Source organism: Fundulus heteroclitus, unplaced genomic scaffold (genome assembly GCF_011125445.2).
Source record: "Fundulus heteroclitus isolate FHET01 unplaced genomic scaffold, MU-UCD_Fhet_4.1 scaffold_287, whole genome shotgun sequence".
NCBI classification, from domain to species: domain Eukaryota; kingdom Metazoa; phylum Chordata; class Actinopteri; order Cyprinodontiformes; family Fundulidae; genus Fundulus; species Fundulus heteroclitus.
In genome coordinates this window covers 121,896-149,420 of record NW_023396697.1, presented here as the reverse complement: position 1 = coordinate 149,420, position 27,525 = coordinate 121,896, and the positions used below count along the sequence as shown (strand labels likewise).

The 27,525-nt window shown below is 44.3% G+C and overlaps 2 protein-coding genes and 2 pseudogenes across 2 annotated transcripts in view; 2 read left to right on the top strand and 2 right to left on the bottom strand.

Annotated features, from left to right (window-relative positions):
- The window catches only part of LOC118559446 (formin-like protein 14), a 40,253-nt gene extending 26,934 nt beyond the window's left edge, over nt 1-13,319 (top strand). The window contains exon 2 of the mRNA XM_036130169.1: nt 12,732-13,319. Within this exon, the coding sequence (XP_035986062.1) occupies nt 12,732-13,281 (550 nt within the window). The 3' untranslated portion in view covers nt 13,282-13,319. The remainder of the gene's footprint in view (nt 1-12,731) is intronic.
- LOC118559452 lies at nt 4,334-4,453 on the bottom strand (annotated as a pseudogene).
- A 2,370-nt stretch (nt 13,320-15,689) lies between the features above and the next one.
- Nucleotides 15,690-27,322, bottom strand: LOC110367854. Its single transcript, XM_036130170.1, has 9 exons — nt 26,789-27,322; nt 23,000-23,136; nt 20,124-20,242; nt 18,932-19,223; nt 18,756-18,842; nt 18,141-18,349; nt 17,119-17,265; nt 16,929-17,042; nt 15,690-16,853 (listed from the first exon to the last, which is right to left on the bottom strand). Exons 4-8 carry the CDS (start codon nt 18,981-18,983, stop codon nt 16,971-16,973), a joined length of 567 nt encoding a protein of 188 aa, XP_035986063.1. The 5' UTR covers nt 18,984-19,223; nt 20,124-20,242; nt 23,000-23,136; nt 26,789-27,322; the 3' UTR covers nt 15,690-16,853; nt 16,929-16,970.
- On the top strand, nt 23,356-23,430 carry LOC118559453 (annotated as a pseudogene).
- Nucleotides 27,323-27,525: the final 203 nt, after the last annotated feature.

Genomic DNA, 27,525 nt, shown 5'->3' with positions numbered 1-27,525 from the left:
TGGAGCTATTTGCAGACCTTAGAGATGCCAGATACTTCAACGGAGTCACGAGCATCAGTGTCTGCTTAGACATTGCTTTGGTGATGTTATTCAGAGGGACCTAAATGAGTGTTTGAAACTGTGGAACAGTCACAGGATGCACCCCTCCAGAACAACATCATGTCCAGGAGTACCCAATGAGCTCTATTACTTACCACACAGGTAACAGTTTGGTGATAGCATTTATTTTCCATTTATCGTAAATTCAAATAAATAATAGATTCTGTTTATAGGTTTGGCTCCATAGACTGTGGATTTAAAATTGAACAGACTGAACTGGATCCCTTTCCTGAGACTCACTTGACTACAGCTCCATGTGGGGACCCATACATGCAGGAATACTTGGACTTTGCCATGGAGCACAATCATTTACAGAAACCAGAATACTGGCAGTCTTTAACTGAACTGTATCTGAAACTAAAAGAAATTGCTCAGCTATGAATTGAAGGAAGCTTTATTGTAATGCTGGTGAAACATTTACAAAAAAATGTCTGGAACATGTTTACAGTTTGTAAGCCACAGCTTCAATTTTTAAAGTGGGAAGTAAATTAAAGAATTGTTTAAAAAAAAACAATTGTCAAAATGCTGACTGAGGGAAAAAGCTATCCTCAAACATCACATTTTAGATTTCTTTTTTAACAAAAGCAACTGTATTTGCTTTTAGGAGCATCAATAACAAAGAACAAGTTTTTAGAGTCTAAGCTCTAGGAGTTATCCAGTTCTGATTTATAGGGAACCAAATCCTGGGCTATTTTCAATTCCAAAGTCCATTTGGGACTTAAACTGTATGACTCCGGGGGTCCGTTCTTCGTACGTTACTTAAAACATCCAAGATCAAATGAGACATCCAAGATGATTTAATCCGGCTAATCATGATCCAGCTAATTGGGTTCTTCGAACACACCTGTTGTTTATGATTAGTATTGCTGGATTGAGTTATCTGAGATAACTGCGCGTTCATGCGTCGCTTTAAAAGGGGAAATGTATCGATAGTAGAAACAATGATCAGCAACGCTGCTATTGGCTGTTCAGCATGGCCAAAGAACGCCCACAGTGTTTCTCTCAAGCAGAACAAGAGCTTTTACAGTTTTTATTGGTTGCTTTGACACAGCAGTCATCTCAAAACCCACATTTTTCAAAACAGTTAACACAGAGGTCTAAACAGTGGCACCAATGGTCAAAATTAAACATTTTGTTTGCAAAAGGCTCCAACTCTGCCAAAACATTTAACATATGATCCAAAAGCACATTTTGCCCTCAAACAACACAACTTGCACACAAATGTTTGAGCCCTTCCAATCATTCGTTACACAAGGGGCAACAAAATACAAAATACCACACACAATGTGAATCAGTGCAACATTGCTGGTTCATTGTAGCCAAAGACTGTACGCAGCTTACATGGCAGTGTCATTTGTAGTCAAATTTGCCTTTTTGCAAAAAATGGATCCAGAAGCAAATATGTTGTGATGCAAATTTGATTGATTCTTCATTCTTTTTTTCCAGATAAACAAATGAAATATTCCAAAAAATGAAAGATTCCAACAGAAAATACTAGGGCTTTTTGTTCCTTCTAGTCCATTCTGTCCTGACGAATAGGCCACATGGCCTCATCTACGTCATATTCAATATGAGGCTGATGGCTCAGACCTCCATACAACTGTTTGAGTTGAACCAGCGGACCATCTCCCAGTGGTGAGAGCTGTGTACCAGACCTGGAGCCTTTTCACTCACTGAACGTGTGCTCAGAGGTCAAAGGTCTGATATCAGGCTGTCTGTGTGTCGTCTGCAGGTTTACTCGTCGGCAGAAGCGGTGGGAGAGGTCTGTGCTGGAGAATGGAGTCGCCATCGTTCCTGCTCCAGCTGTGGCAGACCGACCCCTGCTTCCTGCCAAGGAGCTGTCCGTGGTGCTCGTGGGGCAAGGACGGCCCTTTCAGTACCACCTCCCTGAGGAGCAGCCTGGGCCGTCCACCAGGAGTCTCCCTCCTTCAGCTCCTCCTCCTCTACCTCCAAATCAGGCTGTGCTGCCCACGCTTGCCACCACCTCCTCTGCTTAGTTGCCTCCTCCTCCTCCTCCAGTTGTGCCCAGGACAACGCCGTACAGGAGGAGGAAGGCAGTGGAGGCAGCTGCAGCTGGGGTGGTGGCACCACCTAGAAAACAGCATAAGATATACATGTGCAGCAAGAGTGGGCAGCCAAAAAGACTGGACACTGGATACACCAGGATCAGCGGTGTGTCCTACTGCGCCACAGTGTGGAGGAATGGAAGAAGGACTTAAAAAAAAAATATATATATAATAATATTATTAATATTATCATTCTGAATATAATAATCATGATGAATATAATTGTGGTGATTAGCATTAAAAATGTGATGATTATTATTATTTTTATTATAATAATGGCTGTTTTAGCAATCATAACTAATTTGTTAAATAAATATGTTAAATTTATTAAGTCTTCTTGTCATTTTTTTGTTACATTTTGTGGTTATACCATTATAGGTTTTGAGATTATACTATTAGAAATCTATTAATGCCAAAGGTGTGATTAGAAAGAATCGAAGAGCGGAGACTATTTTGACAAGACAAAGATTTGATCATACTGGATTAAAAAAAATTTTTAAACTAAAGAAAAGGGAAACAGATGAATATAAAGTAACAGAAAATGTAGAATGTATTTTATTACATTGTAGGAAATATGACGAGGAAAGGATAAGATTAAAACAAAAGACAAGACAAATAGGAAGGGAATAGAATTTGAAAAGATTAATAGGAACAACACGAGAGGGGATAACAGAAATACAGAAAGCTGTTATAAAATATCTTAAGAATATAGGATTATACTATAAAATTCAAAACTTTGTAGGCGTGTGTATGTCTCCGATATAGTAGGTGGCGGTATGTACCTAAAAGGTTTCAATCTGCCTTTAAACAAAAAGAAGAAGAAGAAGAAGAAGAAGAAGAAGAAGAAGAAGAAGAAGAAGAAGAACGGTCTTCGTGAATTGAAACAAGCGTTTTGATTGGACGGAGCGAGAAACGGGGACCCTAATTGCTGGTGCACCACTTGGAACAAGTTGGAGCAGCTCGTGTGTTTTGTCAGAACTCTCTAGCAAGTTTTTCTAAGCGACTAGCAACAGAAAACCTAGCAACTTGTTTTCTATTAGAGACTTTTCTCGGTAAACCCTGAAAGCAGCAACCGCTCTGGTGTCACTGCCTTCAACGAGTGCTGCAGGGACGAGGCTTCATTTGCTGCACTCACAGCACAGGTGGCCAACGTCAGCAGCAGCCGCCATCTTTTAGTTTTGGCTAATTCGACACAGAAAGCTGCGTTTATTAAAAGGTAGGTGCTGAATTTATTAAACCCACACAGTCTCGCTGGCTAACTCAGCATAACGACACGTTGTTAGATAAACTAGCTGTTTACTTGTCCACATGTTTTTCTGCTCCTGTCCTTAACGAGCCGGACACGTGACTTAGGGTGTCTGGTTTATCGCGCTTAACGCGTGTATTTTACAAACTGGTGGGTTTTAGCCCAACACCAAAATGTAATGCTGTACTTAACTCGGGTTTTATTATTGAGTATTATTTTAAGACTAATTGGGTTTAAAACGGAACAAACAAAGCGTCGGTGAAACAGAAGACTGTTGTCTCGAGCCCCGACCGTCATGGCTGCTCTAAGCAGTGGGTTAGTTGAAGCAGGTGAGGAGGGTTCAGCTCCAGAGGGCTGACTCTGGTGGACAGACGGGAGGTTTTCACGTAATGATGGGGGGAGTTGGGACTGTTTAAAATGAAAGCTTGGAAGATAAAGTTGTAAAATCAAAGTTGACCGGTTTAAATCAATACAAAAAAAGACAGCGAGAGCAGCGGCCAGGGCTTCATTAAATTCACCAAATGTCCCCATTTTAAAGAAGACCAGCGGATGTATTTGAAAGGTAATGCTGTAAAACAGATAATACAAGTTGTTCAGCACGAGGAGGCTTTCTCTGCTAAGAAAAATGTCCACTTATTTGTCGCGGACAGTTTAAAGTGAAGCAAAGATATGAAACGAAGGAGTTTAAACTGGGGAATGAGCGTAACGGGGGTGTTTAGTGTTTATTAACTTGCCATCACAAATCTCCGTGCTTGTTTTAAGGGTTTATGCACAAAAATCGCTGTAAAGGTTAACGAGGTGGTTTCCTGGAGCTGTAGCGGCTTAGTCTGACGCTTGCAGGAGGAACAACTGCGGCGGAGCGAAGCCTTCGCGGAGCACAGGAGGAAGTGACTGTAACCTTAATAAAATAGTTTTTAAAAATTAAAATGAGGAACGCTTCACGAATTTGCGTGTCATCCTTGCGCAGGATCCTTTGCGCAGGGGCCATGCTAATCTTCTCTGTATCGTTCCAATTTTAGTATATGTCCTAGTAAACTAGGACGATATCTCCCTGTCCCGGAGAGTTATTTATAGTGCTGACGTCACGGCGTCCTTAGCAAAGGGTTTTCCTGATACTGCAGAAGCCCAGTGTTACAGATCACATCAGATCAGAGATCACCCAAAGCAGAGGATCTATATTTGGACTGGACTGCTGGCTATTAATAACTCTACACCCGTTTGATTGTCATTTTGATCTAAGTTCATTGTTTCTGGTCCACAGATGCATGATGGGACATCCAGCAAGTCGAGGCCCGGTTTGCTGGCTGAAGACAAACGAACACAGTAACGTCAGGCTGGTGTTGTGGCGATCAAACACCTTTAAGGAGAAATTGGAGCTCTCCAATCGGTGGTCACCAGGTGGGCATTTCTTTCTAAAGTCTGTTTTCCGGATCTGCCGGCAGTGATGGCCCAGATGAAGCCTATTAAACATTAAAGATTGCGTTGACAAAGGATTCCTGAGTTCATGACGTCAGTTGCCCCTCACCGTGGTCTTTGGCGCCATCTGCTGGCCAAATGCAGTTTAATCTACATGGTGGAAAGAGCCCCTTCACTTTCTTTATAACTGTAGCTGAAGCTACAATGTCACCAGGTCCTGATCCTTGGGACATTTCCTCACTTTAAGTGGTCAGTGTGGGTAATTGCTCCCACACAGTTTTTAAAAATAACGTGATTAATTACACACCAGCTACACTGTGACTTTAGTTGTGACACAGTTTGGCTAATTAGTTTTAGAAATGATGGGTAGATCTCAGTAAAGCAGCCGTTAAGGCTTTGATTTATGTAAATTTTTTCAGTGTGGAGAAGCATTCAGACTCAGGAACAGTTTCTAGCCTGCACCTGTCACACTGCTGAATTCATCCATCCATCCATCCTCTTCTGCTTATCCGGGGTCGGGTCGCGGAGGTAACAGCTTCAGTAGGGAGGTCCAGACTGCTGAATTCAAGTCACACTCAATAGACTAAATACAGCTCTCACTTTTAACTTATTTACATATTATTTATTTGGCTTCTTGAATCAGGATCCCGGTTCTAGTTTCGTACCACAAACCTGAAAATGTGAACTGGTATGGCAATAAAAAATCCTTGAATCCTTAAGTGGTTGCCTGGTCCTGTCACATCACAATGTGGAGGAGTAGGAGTAACACGGGGCTCAGTTTGATCACCTCGAGAGTACTGTGGAGAAGATGAGGCAACAGAGAAGTACGAGGAAGTAATTCAATTCAAACTACTTTATTAATCCCAAATGCTGGTGTAACTCAGGGTTTCTTCAACAAGTTGTTGTGAATGCTGATGGATTTCCTTTAGCGGTCTGTCTTACAGCAGATCTGGAGAAGCCTCTGACTGAAGACACGGTAGTACGACAGTCTGATGAAGAAGATGCTCAGGGTTCTCCATAACGTTCTTCCTTTTATCAGTAATCCTTTGCAGAGGTTCTAGATGGGTCCCCAGAACAGAACCGGCCTTCTTTAATAGCTTGTTGAGCGTCTTTAAGTCAGTTGCTCTTACGCTGCAGCCCCAACACATGATGGCAGAGGAGATCACCGTCTCCACAACAGACTTAGAGAAGATCTGCAGCATGTTGCTTCCACCACAGGAAGCTTAGGGCCTTCTGTGCTTGGAATTAAAGTGACACTAGATTTAATTGATTCAACAAATCAGTCATTATCAGGCAACATTTACTTATAGACTAAAACACTGAGATGAAAGGATCGGGTTTTTCAGTGCCGTTAAGCTGCACCCACCAGATGGTGGCGCCGACCACCAAGGAAACTCATTTGCGCTTAACCTGCAGCCAGCCGCGCTTTTCTGGGTTTGCTGTTGATTTTATATCTTCCATTCATCAGAACAGAACACTAACCGGACCGAGCAAGGAGCCAATAATAAACTCAGTGCTACAGTCAGGATGTGTTTCATTAAATGTCTCTACAGCCTTTTCAGCTCTGGCCACATCAAACCCTTTCATCTAGTTTTTCCAGCAGCAGCAATTCTGTTGGATCTGCAGCAGGTTTTCTGCTTCATCCTGGAGGACTGACAGCTTGTTGTGGTTCAGCGATGATTCCCCTGAATGAATGTGTGCAGCAGCTGGCCTCCCACACGGTTTGCATAGAGGCAATTGGACTGCATTGCAGGTCTAAGTCCAGCCTATATGAGCCGCTCAGCCCAATAGGATAAATATGCTTTGTATTCTCATGACGATGCGTTTCTACGGAGTCCAGCGCTCTACAACTTTATATGTGACCAAAATAAATGTAACTTTGGCTTCTAAGAACCTAAGACTCTGACTCCTTTCCCTGGGCTGCCATCAAAAGAACTGAGTCATAGAAACAGCTAATAAATCTGGTATAAACGTGAGACGCCGCTGCTGCTCCATGCCTCAATATTTGAACTGTGTAGTTCCCAGGAAGGTGAGTGACAGGTCGGCACCTCAGAAGTAGCTGGTGTTCATGATGAGCAGGGAGACTTTGACTAGGCCAGTCTAACAATGCTCTCTGCTGCAGTATACTCAGTATCTGTGCCTATTTAATAGAGAAATATACTGTTTTCAAAATGACGGATAACAGTGTGATATATGTAATATTAGCAAATGCCTTACAGCAAGAGCCTTGGTGGTTTAGATGACGACTGTCTTCTGGTTTTATTCACCTGGAGCACTTTAAAAGATGGACAAAACAGACTTTTTTTGTACATTATCATAAAATACACCAGGATGAAATGTACAAGGGTTACCTCGTAAGAACTTGGGGACGTTTGATGCTAAAAGAAATAATTTATTCATTTTGTGGATTATTTCGATACAATCTAGTGTACACCTGGACTTGAATGCAGCACGGAGCACGACTGGTGGAGGAATGGACCTGAACGGGGAAACCCGGCTGCAGACGAGGTTCCGACTCCAGCAGATCTACGGGGGTCTGATCTGAGGTACCTTTAATCTGTACATTACCAGTGAAACTCAAAGAGGATGTTTTTTTTTATGCTACATGCTTGACTAGAATAAAGACTGTGATCTATAGTTGAGTGCAATTAAAGTCATGCATAAAGGAATAAAAACTACCAACAAAACACTAGATATTCAGTTCGCTTTATAAAGCGCCTATTAACAAGTCATCTCAAGGCACTTTGCAAAGTGGGTTCTATCAAATCATCCAGACTGGTTAAAAGTTCTACAGAAACTCTGCAGATTGCATCAAATCAGCGCATTGACTCCTCAAAGAGCGTCGCCTCAGTGGACTTTCATCTGCATTGTTGACTTTGCAGCAATCTCTCATACCGAGCACGCATGTAGTTTAGAGGAAAGCTCCCCTTTAACAGGAAGAAACCTGCAGCAGAACCTGATCCAGTGTGAACAGTGCTATGACAGACTCATGGCTAGATTTAAGTAAAGTTTCCTAAAGAATGAATCATTTAAAGTGAATTCAATTGACCGGGAACTACACAGAACAATTGTAATATAACAGCTACGGTGAATTTGAAAACCTTATACTAGATGGTTAAAAAAAAAAATTTATTGTTTACAATTAGCCTATTTTGCTTTACCTGTTAGGTTAATATTTCAAAATGTGGCCATTGACAATTTTGTTCAGTAATTATGGCATTTATTGATTTTAAGTATATATTTCAATGTTAATTTCAATTGAAGTCACTCACTGTCATAAAACAAATTGGATTTACTGGTGAAGATGGTGGTGAAAGTTAAGCTTCATCACTATAATACTGTAGCAGCTGGAAATATTATGTGCAACTATCATTTAATTTCTCTCATAAATGAATTTTGTTCTGTTCAGTCTTAATTCTATCTGCTTACTTGCAGGACGCCCTCCTGCACTACGCCTCAGTCTACCCTGACTTCATGGAGGCAGTCAGGTTCCACCGGGCCTTTGAGGAGGCGCAGGCCAAGTCATCTCATCCTGGCTGAGGAATAATTTAAGACAACCAAATTATTCCTCAGTGTTACTTGCAGTTTTTAAGGTTTAATGGAATATAAAATCATGTTCACTGAGCATGCTGGGATGGATTCTCTGCTATGATGTAATGTTTGTTGATATAACTTCATTTCCAGCAGAACCCCAAGACCAGCTCCTCCCGCCCAGTGTCAAGGAGCTGATGAGGGCCAGTGGTGACACAAAAGAAGTGTGAGTAAAGTGACCAATCAGACGTACTGCTGACAAAAATGCTGCAACCAATGCTGACCATTTTTCTCCCGTTTCATTTATCAAATATTGTCAAAATCAGATGAACCTGAGCTGAAACAGTAAGTTTTGAGTCAATCATTTGCTTGTGGCCAGTAGCTGTAGCTCATCACTAACTGGGCTGGTGCCGCTCACTTGTCAGGTCCTCATCCACCACCTGTAGATTATCTCCACCTGTTTGTTTGCTTTCCACCACAGTCCTTCCCTCATCCACTCTTTGTAGCGTTAATCATAACCAGCATTCAGCTGCTTCTGCTTCTTCTTTGGCTGCTTTCCTTCTTCCAGACATGTTTGCTTATGAGAGCTGCAGGAATAACTGATGTATTACTGAGACGTGTCTCTTGTTCTTCAGCTTCAGATAATGATGCAGAGGCAGGTCCTTCCACCTCCTCCTTGCCTCAGGGGGAACCTGCCATCTCCGCTGAGCTGGGGGACCCAACTGACCAGGAGCTGCTGGAGGCCTCGGCAGAAGGCAGAGCCTCGGTTCAGCCGCTGGACCCTCCAGAGCCGCCCAGCAGACAGGACGCCCAGCTCAGACGGGATCCTCTCTGCTGCTGAGGTGAGCTGACAGAGAGGAACTCTTCTAGAACTTCCTGCATCAGGCTCAGTCACAAGTTAAAATGCCGTCTTCCTTCTGCAGCTGCTGCCTGAGTCCTGGCGGGCAGCTCTCAGCGCAGAGCAGCAGGACTGGATCGGCCGGACGCTGTTTATGAGGGACCGCCTGGGGAGGTCGCGTCTCACCGCCAACCTCAACCTCTGGTGGTTTCCTCCTCAGCCCCGGCCGGTCTATCATCAGCCTCCAGCGTCCCCGACCCCTTCTTCTCTTGTCGGCTGTTCTTGTGGATGCCTCACAGGGTGTGGCGTCTGCAGCTGACTTGCCCCCAGCCTCTGTGCAGCGGCTCCCTGACAAAGGCTGGGCTGTACAGGACCATCCGGAGGGTCCTGGACATTGACGGCTGGTACCTCATGGCCACGGAGTACCTGGAGTGCCGTCAATGTAAGAAGAAGGTCGGCGGGTGGTCACAGGGCATCATCAGGCAGCTGCCCCCCCCACCTACAGCTGCCTGTTCCCTGCTGTACTCACGTACAAGTAAGACACCTTAAAACTCTGTTTTGTGCGTCAAACTTAATAATTCAGAACAATCAAAAGCAGCAGCAGTTTATCTACATTGAGCTGAGTAACTTGGTGTTGAATCTTGTTCCTGCAGGCTGTCCTGTGACCAGAAGGTGATTGCACAGCTGAGGTCTCGCACTCTGGGCAACAGTGCAAACCGGCTGTACAACACCTTGCAGGAGCAGCACACCGATGCCTGGATGCGGAGATCCATCCACTACCTCGGCGTATTCGAGCAGTTCCGGTCCTTGTACTCTGTCCAACTGCAGGTCGCATCACCGCCGTCCATGCCCCCCATACCGTCGGCTGCCTGGCTTCTGACGGTGTACGGCTACGACGTGGTGATGCGGCTGGATGAGTACAAGGCCCGGATCACTTCCACCTTCGGATCCATTTTAAAAATGGATTCCACCAAGAAGGTCTGAGATTCTGTCAGTCGGCTGTAAATGTTTGTAAGCGTCGCTTTCTCTGTCGCTCACACGCTCTCTGTTCAGGTGACGAAGAAGTTCGCCGGTGCCGCCTCCGACACGGCCGCCTGGGTTACCAACGTGGGTTACGAGCACGGCCAGGTCCTCATCAGCGTCCTCACCTGCTCGGAGGGGACCGAGGGCCTGAGCTCCATGGCGGCCGGATTGATGAGGCGGTACCGACTCGCCGAGGTACCTCCCCCGCTGGTAATGTACGTGGACCAGGATGCTGCAGAGGAGACGGCGTGTCAAAGACAGCTGCCATGTTTCATGTGAGAACTGAGGACGTTTTAGGTTTCTATCTGGGTGACGTCTCATCATCTAACTCACACCTACATCTCCTAGGAGTGGGGAAACCTCGTGGTTCGGCTCGACATCTGGCACCTCATGCGTCGTTTCGCTTGTGGTGTCACCAGCGAGAGCCACGAGCTCTACCCCACCTTCATGAGGCAGCTGTCTCAGTGCCTCTTTGAGGTGGACCCTCAGGATGCCCGCCGTCTCACCGAGGCCAAGCGGTCCGAGCTGGGGAGGAAGCACGGGATGTTCGACCTGAGCGATGCTGAGGTGATCCAGAGGATCTCGAAGGAGGAGTGGAGGCTCCACTGCCGCCGCAGGACGCGTGGGGCGGTGGACACGGCCATCCTCCTTCAGAACCTCTTGGACACCTTCAGAGGACCTGCAGGACCAAACACCTTGAACATCCCGCTGCTGGGTGATCTCCGCATCCAGGACATCTGGGACACTCAGTGACTCCACCTCAGCTGCATCCAGGACCCACCAGGCCTGCAGCTCTACACCCAGACTGGGTCGCTGACCAAAGGAGGGGTCAGCCTCCCAGTCTATCGCTGTGTGAAGGGTTCCACCTCCCTAGAGTCCTTCCACCTCCACCTGAACCGCTTCATCCCAGGTAACTGCAGCTGCTGGTCAGGAAACATCCACTGCTCGTTATTAGATGCTGTGTTTTTGTTACATGAAGGTGAAGTTTTCTCATCTAAACGTGATCCTCAGGGACGTCTGCCAGTGCCAGGTACTTCCAGGCGTTCCTCGTGGATGGAGTGGTGAGGTGGAACGAGGACCGTGCAGCGGCTGCAGCGCCTGTGGAAGCAGCAGAGGAGAAAGCGTCTCTGCTGTCCTACAGTGGCCACCTCAAACACGCCCTCAACCAGAAGAGCCAAAGGGTGCTTGGACTTTAGCTGGTTGAGGATTTCACCAGGCCTGCTGCGTACACAGGTAACTTAAAAAAAATAGTATACAGATCCAAACTTTGAGAAAAAGCTTTTTAACAGAACCTCTGGGCGTTACGCTTCATCACAGGAGAACTCATTGGACTTGAGTACCTGTTTACGCAGACAGGCAGCGTGTTTGAGGACATCAGCATGGATCCTGACACTCCGGATGAGAGTGCTGCTGTTTCCTCGCTGGAGGAGGAGGAGGATGAGGGGATACAAGAAGATGAGGAGGACCCCACCATCTTCCCTCCAGACTCCTCCTCCTGTCCGGCAGCCTCTCAGTCAGGAGCACCCAGGTCTGAGCTACCCCTTGCCTCTCCTGAATCATCTGAACGCCAGGCTCCTCCTCTTAAAGACTCCTCAGACTCTGAGGTGAACTCTACACTCCTCACTATTTTAATACATATTATCAACCATTTCAGTATTTTAATATCAAATGTTCAGCAAAGTTGTTGGATGATTAATTTTTGTTGTTGTTTTCCAGGAGGATGTCCAAGGTCCTGATGGTCAGCCAGGATACCAGCACGTCCTGAAGCTGGCCCAGGCCTTGGTGGAGGTCAGGAGCCTGAGCGGCTCTCTGAGTCCAGGGTGGACCGTCTCGTCTGTCTCTGGCAGCGCCTGTCAGAGCGAGACAAACGGAGACTGGTCTACCCTTCCAGATATCAGGAGAGGCAGATCAAGGGGCGCTTCAAGGCAGCAAAGGGCATAAACATCGCCTTTGCTGGGAGGCAAAGCCTCCAGCGGTTAGTTTAGTCTTTAAAAACTATTTTCCCTCCTCACATCTGCTGTTTTTAAAAACAGTTTTAAACACATTTTTCTTCTGGTGTGCTGCAGCTGCATCCTTGGAGTGAACTCGGGCCCTGCAAACTGGCCGGACGCCAGCCGCCTGGTGGAGGCCGTCTACAGCCAGCTCTGTCGCCTGCATCCCGCAGCGACACGTGTCGGAGGGATCATGAGGAGCCGGTGGTCCCTCATCCACAGCGACTACGTGTCAGAGGGATCATGAGGAGCCGGTGGTCCCTCATCCACAGCGACTACGTGTCAGAGGGATCATGAGGAGCCGGTGGTCCCTCATCCACAGCGACTACGTGTCAATACGGGAGACAGTGCTGGCGAGCCCGAGGCTGATGGCTCAGACCTCCATACAATTGTTCGAGTTGAACCAGCGGACCATCTCCCAGTGGTGAGAGCCGTGTACCAGACCTGGAGCCTTTTTACTCACTGAACATGTGCTCAGAGGTCAAAGGTCTGATATCAGGCTGTCTGTGTGTCGTCTGCAGGTTCACTCGTCGGCAGAAGCGGTGGGAGAGGTCTGTGCTGGAGCAGGGAGTCGCCATCGTTCCTGCTCCAGCTGTGGCGGACCGACCCCTGCTTCCTGCCAAGGAGCTGTCCGTGGTGCTGGTGGGGCAAGGACGGCCCTTTCAATACCACCTCCCTGAGGAGCAGCCTGGGCCGTCCACCAGGAGTCTCCCTCCTCCAGCTCCTCCTCAAGCTCCACCTCAGGGTCCTCAGCCTCCTTCAGCTCCTCCTCCTCTACCCCCAAATCAGGCTGTGCTGCCCACGCTTGCCGCCACCTCCTCTGCTCAGTTGCCTCCTCCTCCTCCAGTTGTGCCCAGGACAACGGCGTACAGGAGGAGGAAGGCGGCGGAGGCTGCTGCAGCAGGGGTGGTGGCACCACCTAGGAAACAGCACAAAATATACATGTGCAGCAAGTGTGGGCAGCCAAAAAGACTGGACACTGGGCACACCAGGATCGGCGGTGTGTCCTACTGCGCCACAGTTGGGGGTAAGAGTGTGGAGGAATGGAGGAAGGACTTTAAAAAAGAATAATGTTATTATTATTATTATTATAAATATAATAATAATAATTATTATAAATATAATAATTATTATGCTGATTATTAATAATCAGTATGAATATTATTATTATGAATATTATTATTATTAATAATATATTGTGGCAAAAAATATGCTATGAATAATGCTATGATGTAATCTATGATGATTAGCATTAAAAATATCATTATTTCAATCATGACTAATTTGTTAAATAAATACATTGAATTTATTCAGTTTTCTTGTCTTTTTTGTGTTACATTTTGTGGTAGTTGTATTTGAAATTAGGTTTTTGAGGTTCTGCTATTATAGGTTTTGAGATTATACAATTAGAAAGTCGTGCATGTTTCAGCAGCAAATGTCCAGGTTTTAACGCTCAGTGATTGACAGAATATCCAGGAACAAAGTCGCAGTACCTCCGAGTCTCCACCAGGGGTCGCCGTGGAGGCACCTGCTCACCCCCTCCCCTTCGACAGAGAAGAATGGCCTCCATCCTCGGATCCCTCTGTTCCAGTGTTCCAATTCCTCGACCAATCAGCGGCGCGGATTTGTTCCATTTTTTTCTAAATTCTCCGTCACTTGCTCTGTCCAATCAGAAAACTCGAATTGTTCCAAGTCTAGAATCAAACTTTTAGAACCAATCAGGGGGGTCGCTTTGTTGTGATTCCTGCAGCTCCTTTCGGCTGCACTCGGCTTTTCTCGGCAGCTGCATCGTTACTCCAGCAGCAGTCTCAGCGGCGGACCGACGCTTTTTATCACGGTAAAAGCTAAATTGGTGTAAATAATAGGTTTACTCCGGCTCACCTGACAAAATTTTGACAGTTTTTATAGATTACATTTTGATTTGTTTAGGACGGATAAATCAGCTGCGTTTTGACTTTTCATCAGCCATCTTAACCTTTTCCACATGGAGCTCTGTCGGTTCTAATCCGAAATGTCATTAGTCAGCTTTGATGGATTAGATTTTTTATATGGACCGATCTAGGACGCACGGTGAGAAACGTCTTTGTGAGCTGGAGGAGCAGATCTCACTGTATTTATTTATTGTTTGAAGACAGTAATTTAGCCATGAGAGGAATAAAGAGAAAAAAAACCTCACTAGGTAAATTTGTTCCCATGATTTAGAGAACAGGATAGCTGAAATATTAGGTTCTCCATTGAGGGTCCTAAAAACGTCTGTCCTCTTTTACAAAGAGGGTAATGTTTTCATACTTTAGTGACAGTAGCTTAGAGCAATATGTGCTTAAATAATACATTTGCTAGAACTGGTGGATTTCTATCAGAATCCACCAGAGTAATCAGCTACACTCGTCTTTTCACCAAGCCACGTTTTGTGTCCAGCAGAATGAGCTTCCAGTCTTTCATATCAGTAATAACATTATAAACAAACAAGATGTGTTGAAAAACTGTTTGATGACTGACTGATATCCATCAGGATAAAGTGAACACGACCCAGTTAAGAGTTTGATTCTCTGCGATTAACATTAATCTGTGTAAAAAGAAAAAGAAAACCACAAGTCCGATCTTACTTTTTATTTTTTAATTAACGGATTATAAAAAATAAAGCAGAAATTTTATCAACAAGACAATGAGAAATGCTGCAAAGACTGTGGGATCCGCCTCTGGCTGCTTGTGCAGTTTTGGTTCAACTTAGAAGGTTGCAGGACGAACACTAACGTTGCTACACATCTGTTCCTGTTAGTTCATGCAAGGAATAAACCCAATCCTTTCATTTCTGGGCAGAACTTACTTACCACATACCCAAAGGCTAAAGGGGACACATTATCCTTTTCAGTTCTTCCTTTTTACACTGAAATCAATCATTTGGCCTCTAAAGTTCAGCTGTGATGCTTTGGTCTGAATTCCTCATTAATTTACTCCAGTTTCCCTCTTTTACTCCTGTTCTTAGCTTCATCTGAGAGAAACTAATTTTGGTCCTCTTTTTAAATCTAAAGGAATCCAAAGACGTACTTAAAGACTTGGTTTGTGATAATGAGGTTTATTTATTTCGTTTCACAGATGCTTGGCTGCAAGAGGACTACGTCAGTATAAAGAAATCAACCAGTGTTCATTTCTAATCATTTAAAATTTCACATTTCCATAACGAGGAGTAACAACCATCTTTTCAGTCTGATTTATTAATTAGTACAGGCCAATTAATAACTTCAATTCCTTTGAACATTTAACCCTTAGTTTCTCTCATCCAAACTGGAAAGCAATAAAACTTCTATGTTGCTTTGTATCGTCCACCAGGCCTTTACTCTCCGTTTTTAGATCCGTTCTTCTGACTTCTTATCTGATTCAGTGTTAAACACTGACAAGGTTTTTGTAGTGGGGGATTTTAACATTCATGTTGACACTGAATGTGATAACCTTAATGTAGCCTTTAAAACTATCCTAGATTCTATTGGTTTTGTTCAAAATGTTATTAAACCGGCGCACTTATGCTTTCATACTTTGGACCTTGTGCTTACATTGATTGCGAAGAAATATTTCCTCACAACCCTGTCAGAACTAACAATGTTTAATAACCTTTAAGTTCAATTTAACCTAGTGCTCCACCCCCAAAAGAAGGTTTCCCGAGTATCAGCAGGCAGCACTTTTATTTCTTCACAAATTGACGTTTTTGTTGACAGTGTCGCTTCCTAGTTGTTTGGCATTAGACAATGTAGCTCACTTGAAAAAGAAGGTCATTATTCACCGGCAGCTTGCTCCCTGGTTTAATCAGAGCTGCGTTCTTTGAAGCACAAGGTTAGGAAGTTGGAGAGAAAACGGAGGAATCCTACCTAATCTGGGTGTGATGGCTGCATTTACAGCCACACATATGTGGTAAAAATATCATTTATGTAATTTAGTTTCTTTTTCAAATAGGGCTTCATTTACAGAGACGTTTCATTATTTGGAATTTATTTATCACCATAACACTGCATTTCAAAATTAGTGTGCACATTTTGCTTTACCCTGTTTTGTTATGACTGAGTTTTTCAGTTGCTCTAGTCCCTTGGCTGAGGAAGCAGCAGGTGGCCAAGAGGCTGAGCTGATTTGGACCATACCAAATCAGTCTATGGGGGGAAATGGGGGTTTTGCTTCATTTGGTATAGTTAGGTTTGTGTATGTTTTACCCCATGTGTTTCTTTTGTGGACTGCTCAGCCACTATTTAAATTCCTCTTTGTTCCATTGAGGCAGGTCAGTTTGTTTGAGTTAGTTCTGTTATTAGTTATTTTGAGTAGTTTTGTTCCTTTGACCTCTTTTCTGGATCCATTTTTGTACATTTTATCCTTTTTGGGTTAAATAAAGGAACCCCGTTTTTGAAAATATACATGTGCCTAACTGTCCTTGCTGCTCGGTCCATCACACTGGGAAAACGTGTTAGTTCTGTATAAAAATGCAAAGTGAGAGCAGCATATTTTTCATCTTTATTTCATCCCTTAGCTCCCTGCTAACGACGCACGAGGTGCCAGATGAGGAGCCGAAACACGCTGATGAGGACCTGGCCGTGCTCGTTACCCATGTTGGTAACCCAGGAGGAAATGCTGGAGGCGGCGCCGGCGAGCTTCTTCGTCACCTGAACAGAGAGCTTGTGAGCGACAGAGAAACCAACGCTTACAAACATCTACAGTAGACTGACAGAATCTCAGACCTTCTTGGTGGAATCCATTTTCAACCCTCCCCAGGCGGTCCCTCATAAACAGCGTCCGGTTGATCCAGTCCTGCTGCTCTGCACTGAGAGCTGCCCACCAGGACTTGGCAGCAGCTGCAGAAGGAAGACGACATTAACATCTGAGCCTGTTGCAGGGAACTTCTTGACGAGTTCCTCTCTGTCAGCTCACCTCAGCAGCAGATGGAGGATCCCGTCTGGACAGGACATCCTGCCTGGTAGGCGGCTCTGGAGCCTCCAGCAGCTCCTCATCATTAGGCTGACCCAGTACAGAGACACCAGGGTCTCTCTGAGATAGAGAGGCAGTGGGAGGACCTGCCTGAAGAACAAAAGACGTCTCAGTAAAATAAAGATTTTATCTGCAGCTCCCACATTCATCCTCCAACATGTCTGGAAGAATGGAAGCTGCAGCTGAATGCTGGTGATGATTAATGCTACAAAGAGATGGATCAGGGAAGGACTCTGGTGGGAAACTACAGGACAAACAGGTGGCGTTTCTCTACAGGTGCTGGATGAGGACCTGACAAGCAGACCCGGCTGCAGAAAAAAATTAAGGGGGGGGACATTCCTTTTTTTTCCAGGGGGGCACACTTTTTTAGCAAACAAATCTAAAGAAAGCTAACAAAAACAATAGTGTGGTGCTGTGTTCATTCAAATAACTCAAAAGCCACGTTGGTAACCCAGGCGGCCGTGTCGGAGGCGGCACCTGCGAGCTTCTTCGTCACATGAACAGAGAGCGTATGAGCGACAGAGAAAGCGACGCTTACAAACATTTACAGTAGACTGACAGAATCTCAGACCTTCTTGGTGGAATCCATTTTTAAAATGGATTCCACCAGCCTTTGTCAGGGAGCCGCTGCACAGAGGCTGGGGGCAAGTCAGCTGCAGACGCCACATCCTGTGAGGCATCCACAAGAACAGCCGACAAGAGAAGAAGGGGTCGGGGGACGCGGGAGGCTGATGATAGACCGGCCGGGGCTGAGGAGGAAACCACCAGAGGTTGAGGTTGGCGGTGAGACGCGACCTCCCCAGGCGGTCCCTCATAAACAGCGTCCGGCCGATCCAGTCCTGCTGCTCTGCACTGAGAGCTGCCCGCCAGGACTCAGGCAGCAGATGCAGAAGGAAGACGACATTTTAACTTGTGACTGAGCCTGATGCAGGAAGTTCTAGAAGAGTTCCTCTCTGTCAGCTCACCTCAGCAGCAGAGAGAGGATCCCGTCTGAGCTGGGCGTCCTGTCTGCTGGGCGGCTCTGGAGGGTCCAGCGGCTGAACCGAGGCTCTGCCTTCTGCCGAGGCCTCCAGCAGCTCCTGGTCAGTTGGGTCCCCCAGCTCAGCGGAGACGGCAGGTTCCCCCTGAGGCAAGGAGGAGGTGGAAGGACCTGCCTCTGCATCATTATCTGAAGCTGAAGAACAAGAGACACGTCTCAGTAATACATCAGTTATTCCTGCAGCTCCCACACGCAAACATGTCTGGAAGAAGGAAAGCAGCCAAAGAAGAAGAAGCAGCTGAATGCTGGTGATGATTAACGCTGCAAAGAGTGGATGAGGGAAGCACTCTGGTGGAAAGCAAACAAACAGGTGGAAATAATCTACAGGTGGTGGATGAGGACCTGACAAGTGAGCGGCACCAGCCCAGTTAGTGATGAGCTACAGCTACTGGCCACAAGCAAATGATTGACTCAAAACTTACTCTTTCAGCTCAGGTTCGTCTGATTTTGACAATATTTGAGAAATAAAACGGGAGAAAAATTGTCAGCATTGGTTGCAGCATTTTTATCAACAGTACATCTGATTGGTCACATTACTCACACTTCTCCGTGTCACCACTGGCCCTCATCAGCTCCTCGTCGCTGGGCTCCACAGGGGGCCTGGGCGGGAGGAGCTGGTCTTGGGTTTCTGCTGGAAATGAAGTTATATCAACAAACATTACATCATAGCAGATAATCCCAGCATGCTCAGTGCATCTCCTGTGAATTTCATCTCACCTGGAACTGCAGGCTTAGTTGAGGAGCTGAGCTTCTTCAACGCAGCCTGCATCTCCACCCCAGACAGAGAACGCCGTGACGACACGAAAGCTGCAAAGCTGAAAACATGATTTTATATTCCATTAAACCTTAAAAACTGCAGGTAACACTGAGGAATAATTTGGTTGTCTTAGAACCAAATTATTCCTCAGCCTGGATGAGATGACTTGGCCTGCGCCTCCTCAAAGGCCCGGTGGAACCTGACTGCCTCCATGAAGTCAGGGTAGACTGAGGTGTAGTGCAGGAGGGCGTCCTGCAAGTAAGCAGATAGAATTAAGACTGAACAGAACAAAATTAATTAATGAGAGAAATTAAATGATAGTTGCACATAATATTTCCAGCTGCTACAGTATTATAGTGATGAAGCTTAACTTTCACCACCATCTTCACCAGTAAATCCAATTTGTTTCATGACAGTAAGTGACTTCAATTGAAATTACTATTGAAATATATACTTAAAATCAATAAATGCCATAATTACTGAACAAAATTGTCAATGGCCACATTTTGAAATATTAACCTAACAGGTAAAGCAAAATAGGCTAATTGTAAACAATACATAGATTTTTTTTTTTTACCATCTAGTATAAGGTTTTCAAATTCACCGTAGCTGTTATATTACAATTGTTCTGTGTAGTTCCCGGTCAATTGAATTCACTTTAAATGATTCATTCTTTAGGAAACTTTACTTAAATCTAGCTATGAGTCTGTCATAGCACCGTTCACACTGGATCAGGTTCTGCTGCAGGTTTCTTCCTGTTAAAGGGGAGTTTTCCTCTAAACTACATGCGTGCTCGGTATGAGAGATTGCTGCAAAGTCAACAATGCAGATGAAAGTCCACTGAGGCGACGCTCTTTGAGGAGTCAATGTGCTGATTTGATGCAATCTGCAGAGTTTCTGTAGAACTTTTAACCAGTCTGGATGATTTGATAGAACCCACAAAGTGCCTTGAGATGACTTGTTAATAGGCGCTTTATAAAGCGAACTGAATATCTAGTGTTTTGTTGGTAGTTTTTATTCCTTTATGCATGACTGTAATTGCACTCAACTATAGATCACAGTCTTTATTCTAGTCAAGCATGTAGCATAAAAACAACAACAACAACAACATCCTCTTTTGAGTTTCACTGGTAATGTACAGATTAAAGGTACCTCAGATCAGACCCCCGTAGATCTGCTGGAGTCGGAACCTCGTCTGCAGCCGGGTTTCCCCGTTCAGGTCCATTCCTCCACCAGTCGTGCTCCGTGCTGCATTCAAGTCCAGGTGTACACTAGATTGTATCGAAATAATCCACAAAATGAATAAATTATTTCTTTTAGCATCAAACGTCCCCAAGTTCTTACGAGGTAACCCTTATACATTTCATCCTGGTGTATTTTATGATAATGTACAAAAAAAGTCTGTTTTGTCCATCTTTTAAAGTGCTCCAGGTGAATAAAACCAGAAGACAGTCGTCATCTAAACCACCAAGGCTCTTGCTGTAAGGCATTTGCTAATATTACATATATCACACTGTTATCCGTCATTTTGAAAACAGTATATTTCTCTATTAAATAGGCACAGATACTGAGTATACTGCAGCAGAGAGCATTGTTAGACTGGCCTAGTCAAAGTCTCCCTGCTCATGAACACCAGCTACCTCTGAGGTGCCCAACTGTCACTCACCTTCCTGGGAACTAAACAGTTCAAATATTGAGGAATGGAGCAGCAGCGGCGTCTCACGTTTATACCAGATTTATTAGCTGTTTCTATGACCCAGTTCTTTTGATGGCAACTCAAGGAAAGGAGTCAGAGTCTTAGGTTCTTAGAAGCCAAAGTTACATTTATTTTCGTCACATATAAAGTTGTAGAGCGCTGGACTCCGTAGAAACGCATCGTCATGAGAATACAAAGCATATTTATCCTATTGGGCTGAGCGGCTCATATAGGCTGGACTTAGACCTGCAATGCAGTCCAATTGCCTCTATGCAAACCGTGTGGGAGGCCAGCTGCTGCACACATTCATTCAGGGGAATCATCGCTGAACCACAACAAGCTTTCAGTCCTCCAGGATGAAGCAGAAAACCTGCTGCAGATCCAACAGAATTGCTGCTGCTGGAAAAACTAGATGAAAGGGTTTGATGTGGCCAGAGCTGAAAAGGCTGTAGAGACATTTAATGAAACACATCCTCACTGTAGCACTGAGTTTATTATTGGCTCCTTGCTCGGTCCGGTTAGTGTTCTGTTCTGATGAATGGAAGATATAAAATCAACAGCAAACCCAGAAAAGCGCGGCTGGCTGCAGCTTAAGCGCAAATGAACCCTGAGCATCTTCTTCATCAGACTGTCGTACTACCGTGTCTTCAGTCAGAGGCTTCTCCAGATCTGCTGTAAGACAGACCGCTAAAGGAAATCCATCAGCATTCACAACAACTTGTTGAAGAAACCCTGAGTTACACCAGCATTTGGGATTAATAAAGTAGTTTGAATTGAATTACTTCCTCGTACTTCTCTGTTGCCTCATCTTCTCCTGAGTACTCTCGAGGTGATCAAACTGAGCCCCGTGTTACTCCTACTCCTCCACATTGTGATGTGACAGGACCAGGCAACCACTTAAGGATTCAAGGATTTTTTATTGCCATACCAGTTCACATTTTCAGGTTTGTGGTACGAAACTAGAACCGGGATCCTGATTCAAGAAGCCAAATAAATAATATGTAAATAAGTTAAAAGTGAGAGCTGTATTTAGTCTATTGAGTGTGACTTGAATTCAGCAGTCTGGACCTCCCTACTGAAGCTGTTACCTACGCGACCCGACCCCGGATAAGCAGAAGAGGATGGATGGATGGATGAATTCAGCAGTGTGACAGGTGCAGGCTAGAAACTGTTCCTGAGTCTGAATGCTTCTCCACACTGAAAAAATTTACATAAATCAAAGCCTTAACGGCTGCTTTACTGAGATCTACCCATCATTTCTAAAACTAATTGGCCAAACTGAGTCACAACTAAAGTCACAGTGTAGCTGATGTGTAATTAATCACGTTATTTTTAAAAACTGTGTGGGAGCAATTACCCACACTGACCACTTAAAGTGGGGAAATGTCCAAAGGATTAGGTCCTGGTGACATTGTAGCTTCAGCTACAGTTATAAAATAAAGAAAATCCGATATAAAAATCTTAAGAACTGTTTAAGCTTTGTGTTATAAAGCATTTAATAAAAAATTACGGTCACGCTACAACAGATGTTCAAACCAAGAAAGTTTATTCTTTGAAATGTGTTTGTAAAATAATACAATGTGGGTTTCTGTTATTAGAGACGGGCTGAGAAAGGTAGTAACCATGGAAACTGTAGATAAACAGACTCTGGAGACACAGCCTGACATACCTAGATTAGACAGAATGACTGATTAGGGGAAGATGTGTCAGCTAGGACATATCTACATTATAATGTGATCTTCTCCACCAACGTGATGAACAGAACACTGATGTCATGCTGGGTCTCCCCTGAATGGGTGGACTCATCTGGTCCTACTTAGTGTCTGTGAGAGGAATGAACTCTGAACTCTCTGCCATCCGCAAATCTATCCGTCGCATTGTTGTGTATGAGAGTCCAGAACTGAAGCTGTAAACATCCCTCTGCCTTTTAGATTAAATACGGTAAAATATAGTTTTGGTTTCAAGAGTGTTTTTATTACTACAGAAGTCTACGATAGAAACACCACATTATTCAGGGGAAGAACCTAGGGTGACTGCAGCCAGGTCAATTCTTTAACATTTCTTAAAACCCAATATTTGACAGAATTATATCTTGACAAACAGAAACGGAAAATTTAACTTTAGCGTGGGCAGAGAAAGTGAAGGGGCTCTTTCCACCATATAGATTAAACTGCATTTGGCCAGCAGATGGCGTCAAAGACCACGGTGAGGGGCAACTGACGTCATGAACTCAGGAATCCTTTGTCAACGCAATCTTTAATGTTTAATAGGCTTCATCTGGGCCATCACTGCCGGCAGATCCGGAAAACAGACTTTAGAAAGAAATGCCCACCTGGTGACCACCGATTGGAGAGCTCCAACTTCTCCTTAAAGGTGTTTGATCGCCACAACACCAGCCTGACGTTACTGTGTTTGTTTGTCTTCAGCCAGCAAACCGGGCCTCGACTTGCTGGATGTCCCATCATGCATCTGTGGACCAGAAACAATGAACTTAGATCAAAATGAGAATCAAACGGGTGTAGAGTTATTAATAGCCAGCAGTCCAGTCCAAATAGAGATCCTCTGCTTTGGGTGATCTCTGATCTGATGTGATCTGTAACACTGGGCTTCTGCAGTATCAGGAAAACCCTTTGCTAAGGACGCCGTGACGTCAGCACTATAAATAACTCTCCGGGACAGGGAGATATCGTCCTAGTTTACTAGGACATATACTAAAATTGGAACGATACAGAGAAGATTAGCATGGCCCCTGCGCAAAGGATGGAGGCCATTCTTCTCTGTCGAAGGGGAGGGGGTGAGCAGGTGCCTCCACGGCGACCCCTGGTGGAGAGTCGGAGGTACCGCGACTTTGTCCCTGGATATTCTGTCAATCATTGAGCGTTAAAACCTGGACATTTGCTGCTGAAACATGCTCGACTTTCTAATTGTATAATCTCAAAACCTATAATAGCAGAACCTCAAAAATCTAATTTCAAATAGTATTACCACAAAATGTAACACAAAAAAAGACAAGAAAACTGAAACATTTGCTGTTGAGAACAGATCAAAGCTCAACAGAACCTGTTGTATTCATTAACATCCTGAAACATTCATAAGTTTCTAACAGTTTAATAAAAATAAATAAAAAAAGGCAACAAGACTGAATAAATTTAAGAGACATCTTTATTTAACAGCTCGGTGGTATTTCTAAAAGTATCCAAATTCAAGAATTATCCTGACCTTTTTGATGAGGCACTGGGCTCAGACAATGAACACAGACAACCTTAGGAAGGAATGTCCTTAAATATTATTTATGACACACTTGGAGGAAAAATAAGCACTTATATAGCAGCTGGAACATGAAAGAAAAACTACAAATCTGTACACAAGGATGTCGCCTGATGCATTCACATAAAGTGTAGCTGGTTCATGGCAGCCTGTGAGAGCGAGCCCCATGGTTGTAATAGTGATGATAATAATAAGTATTATAATGATAATGATGGAATTAGTGCAAAGTCAATGATCCACTGCAGCTGGTTCTCCACTCGCTCTCCATGTGTTGACATGTATTTTGATGAGTGCTCTTCACTGACCTCACTCATGGGTGCGACTATAAATTGTGCAACATGCACAGTACCGTTGTGCGTACCAAAATAAACAGGTGGCGTGTGACGTGTCCCTCGTGGCGGCTCAACTGAATGCAGTACTGTCCAGTTCTTCTCCGACTCTCCCTGCCCTTACGATGACAGCGGCAACTCCAGGCTGGTCCACCCTGAGCGGATGAGACAGACGGTCAGCTGACTGACAGGGCAGAAGATGCTAAACACACACAGGTTCCAACGTTTTGTCATACCGGGTTTTCTGAGGGTCCTCAGAATAATAGAGGCTCTCCAGGGTCTCATATTTAAAGTCCCCAAAGCCAACAAGGGCCCATCCCTCCTGGCCAGGATGAGATGACTTGGCCTGCGCCTCCTCAAAGGCCCGGTGGAACCTGACTGCCTCCATGAAGTCAGGGTAGACTGAGGTGTAGTGCAGGAGGGCGTCCTGCAAGTAAGCAGATAGGATTAAGACTGAACAGAACAAAATTAATTTATGAGAGAAATGAAATTATAGTTGCACATAATATATCCAGCTGCTACAGTATTATAGTGATGAAGCTTAACTTTCACCACCATCTTCACCAGATCTGCAAAGTGTAATCTGGAGAAATGATGACAAAGGGAAAACAGTGAAAGTCTAGCTGTTTTATCAGTGGATTCATAGAAAAGCTCTGCCAGGCCACTAATAATAATAATATTAATATTAATAATAATAATAATAATAATAATAATAATAATAATAATAATAATAATAATAACCCTCAGGGAATGTAAAGTCTGTAAATAAAAAAGAAATTAAAAAAGAAAAACTAGAAATATAATATAAAAAAAAATCCCAGCTGCTATAATTCAAAGCAGGGAATTCAAAGCAGACTAAACCCTGTACACTACAGTAGAAGCTTCATTTAACCCATTTTCAGCAGCTTAATGAGTTTTTACCTGTTCTTTTCTGCAGCTATTACGCTCTAAACAATAAATAAATAAATAAATACAGTGAGATCAGCTCCTCCACTTAACAAAAACGTTTCTTTTCAGAGCCGACGTGACCAGTTAAGCTGGCTGACCATCAGTTTATCCGTCCTAAACACAGATCGGCCGCAAAAAAAACACCGCGCTCATGTTAAAAATTTAAACTGGCTGAATAAACGCGGCTGTTTTATCCGTCCTAAACAAACGGATCGGTTCAAAACAAAATGCAATCCATAAAAACTAACAAGGTTCTGATGGGTGAACCGGAGCAAACTTATTATTTACAGCAATTTAGCTTTTACCGTGATAAAAAGCGTTCGGTCCGCCGCTGCTCAAGCCGAGTAACGATGCACCTGCCGAGAAAAGCCGAAAAAAAAAGCCGAGCGCGGCCGAAACTCCAGAAATCGGAACAAACCCAGCCTTCTGTGATTGGTGCTAAAAGTCTGATACTACACTTGGAACATATCCAGCCTTCTGATTGGACGGAGCGCGTGACGGAGGATTTAGAAAAAATTGGAACATATCCGGGCCGCTGATTGGCGGAAGAATTGGAACATTGGCACAGAGAAGAATGCAAACCAGGGGGCGCAAGGATGACACGCAAATTCGTGAAGCGTTCCTCATTTTAATTTTTAACAACTATTTTATTAAGGTTACAGTCACTTCCTCCTGTGCGCCGCGAAGGCTTCGCTCCGCCGCAGTTGTTCCTCCTGCAAGCGTTAAGCCGCTACAGCTCCAGGAAACCACCTCGTTAACCTTTACAGCGATTTTTGTGCATAAACCCTTAAAACAAGCACGGAGATTTGTGATGGCAAGTTAATTAACACTAAACACCCCCGTTACGCTCCTTCCCCAGTTTAAACTCCTTCGTTTCGTATCTTTGCTTCACTTTAAACTGTCCGCGACAAATAAGTGGACATTTTTCTTAGCAGAGAAAGCCTCCTCGTGCTGAACAACTTTTATTATCTGTTTTACAGCATTACCTTTCAAATACATCCGCTGGTCTTCTTTAAAATGGGGACATTTGGTGAATTTAATGAAGCCCTGGCCGCTGCTCTCGCTGTCTTTTTTTGTATTGTTTTAAACCGGTCAACTTTGATTTTACAACTTTATCTTCCAAGCTTTCATTTTAAACAGTCCCAACTCCCCCCATCATTACGTGAAAACCTCCCGTCTGTCCACCAGAGTCAGCCCTCTGGAGCTGAACCCCCTCACCTGCTTCAACTAACCCGCTGCTTAGAGCAGCCATGACGGTCAGGGCTCGAGACAACAGTCTTCTGTTTCACCGACGCTTTGTTTGTTCCGTTTTAAACCCAATTAGTCTTAAAATAATACTCAATAATAAAACGCGAGTTAAGTACAGCATTACATTTTGGTGTTGGGCTAAAACCCACCAGTTTGTAAAATACACGCGTTAAGCGCGATAAACCAGACACCCTAAGTCACGTGTCAGGCTCGTTAAGGACAGGAGCAGAAAAACATGTGGACAAGTTAACAGCTAGTTTATCTAACAACGTGTCGTTATGCTGAGTTAGCCAGCGAGACGGTGTGAGTTTAATAAATTCAGCACCTACCTTTTAATAAACGCAGCTTTCTGTGTCGAATTAGCCAAAACTAAAAGATGGCGGCTGCTGCTGACGTTGGCCACCTGTGCTGTGAGTGCAGCAAATGAAGCCTCGTCCCTGCAGCACTCGTTGAAGGCAGTGACACCAGAGCGGTTGCTGCTTTCAGGGGTTACCGAGAAAAGTCTCTAATAGAAAACAAGTTGTTAGGTTTTCTGTTGCTAGTCGCTTAGAAAAACTTGCTAGAGAGTTCTGACAAAACACACGAGCTGCTCCAACTTGTTCCAAGTGGTGCACCAGCAATTAGGGTCCCCGTTTCTCGCTCCGTCCAATCAGAACGCTTGTTCCAATTCATGAAGACCGTTCTTCTTCTTTTTGTTTAATGGCAGATTGAAACCTTGACTTTTAGGTACATACCGCCACCTACTATATCGGAGACATACACACGCCTACAAAGTTTTGAATTTTATAGTATAATCCTATATTCTTAAGATATTTTTTAACAGCTTTCTGTATTTCCGTTATCCCCTCTCGTGTTGTTCCTATTAATCTTTTCAAATTCCATTCCCTTCCCATTTGTCTTGTCTTTTGTTTTAATCTTATCCTTTCCTCATCATATTTCCTACAATATAATAAAATACATTCTACATTTTCTGTTACTTTACATTAATCTGTCTTCCTTTGCTTTAGGAAAAAAAAAGTTTAATCCAGTATGATCAAATCTTTGTCTTGTCAAAATAGTCTCCACT

What these genes read in the sequence shown, in the direction of transcription:
- LOC110367854 (XM_036130170.1), bottom strand. Translation starts at nt 18,983, where the DNA reads ATGCAGGCTGCGTTGAAGAAGCTCAGCTCCTCAACTAAGCCTGCAGTT. An exon ending in AACTAAGCCTGCAGTTCCAG is followed by an intron (nt 18,843 to 18,931) that starts GTGAGATGAAAT and finishes CATTTCCAGCAG; the next exon opens with AAACCCAAGACCAGCTCCTC. An exon ending in ATCCTCCATCTGCTGCTGAG is followed by an intron (nt 17,043 to 17,118) that starts GTGAGCTGACAG and finishes TTCCTTCTGCAG; the next exon opens with CTGCTGCCAAGTCCTGGTGG.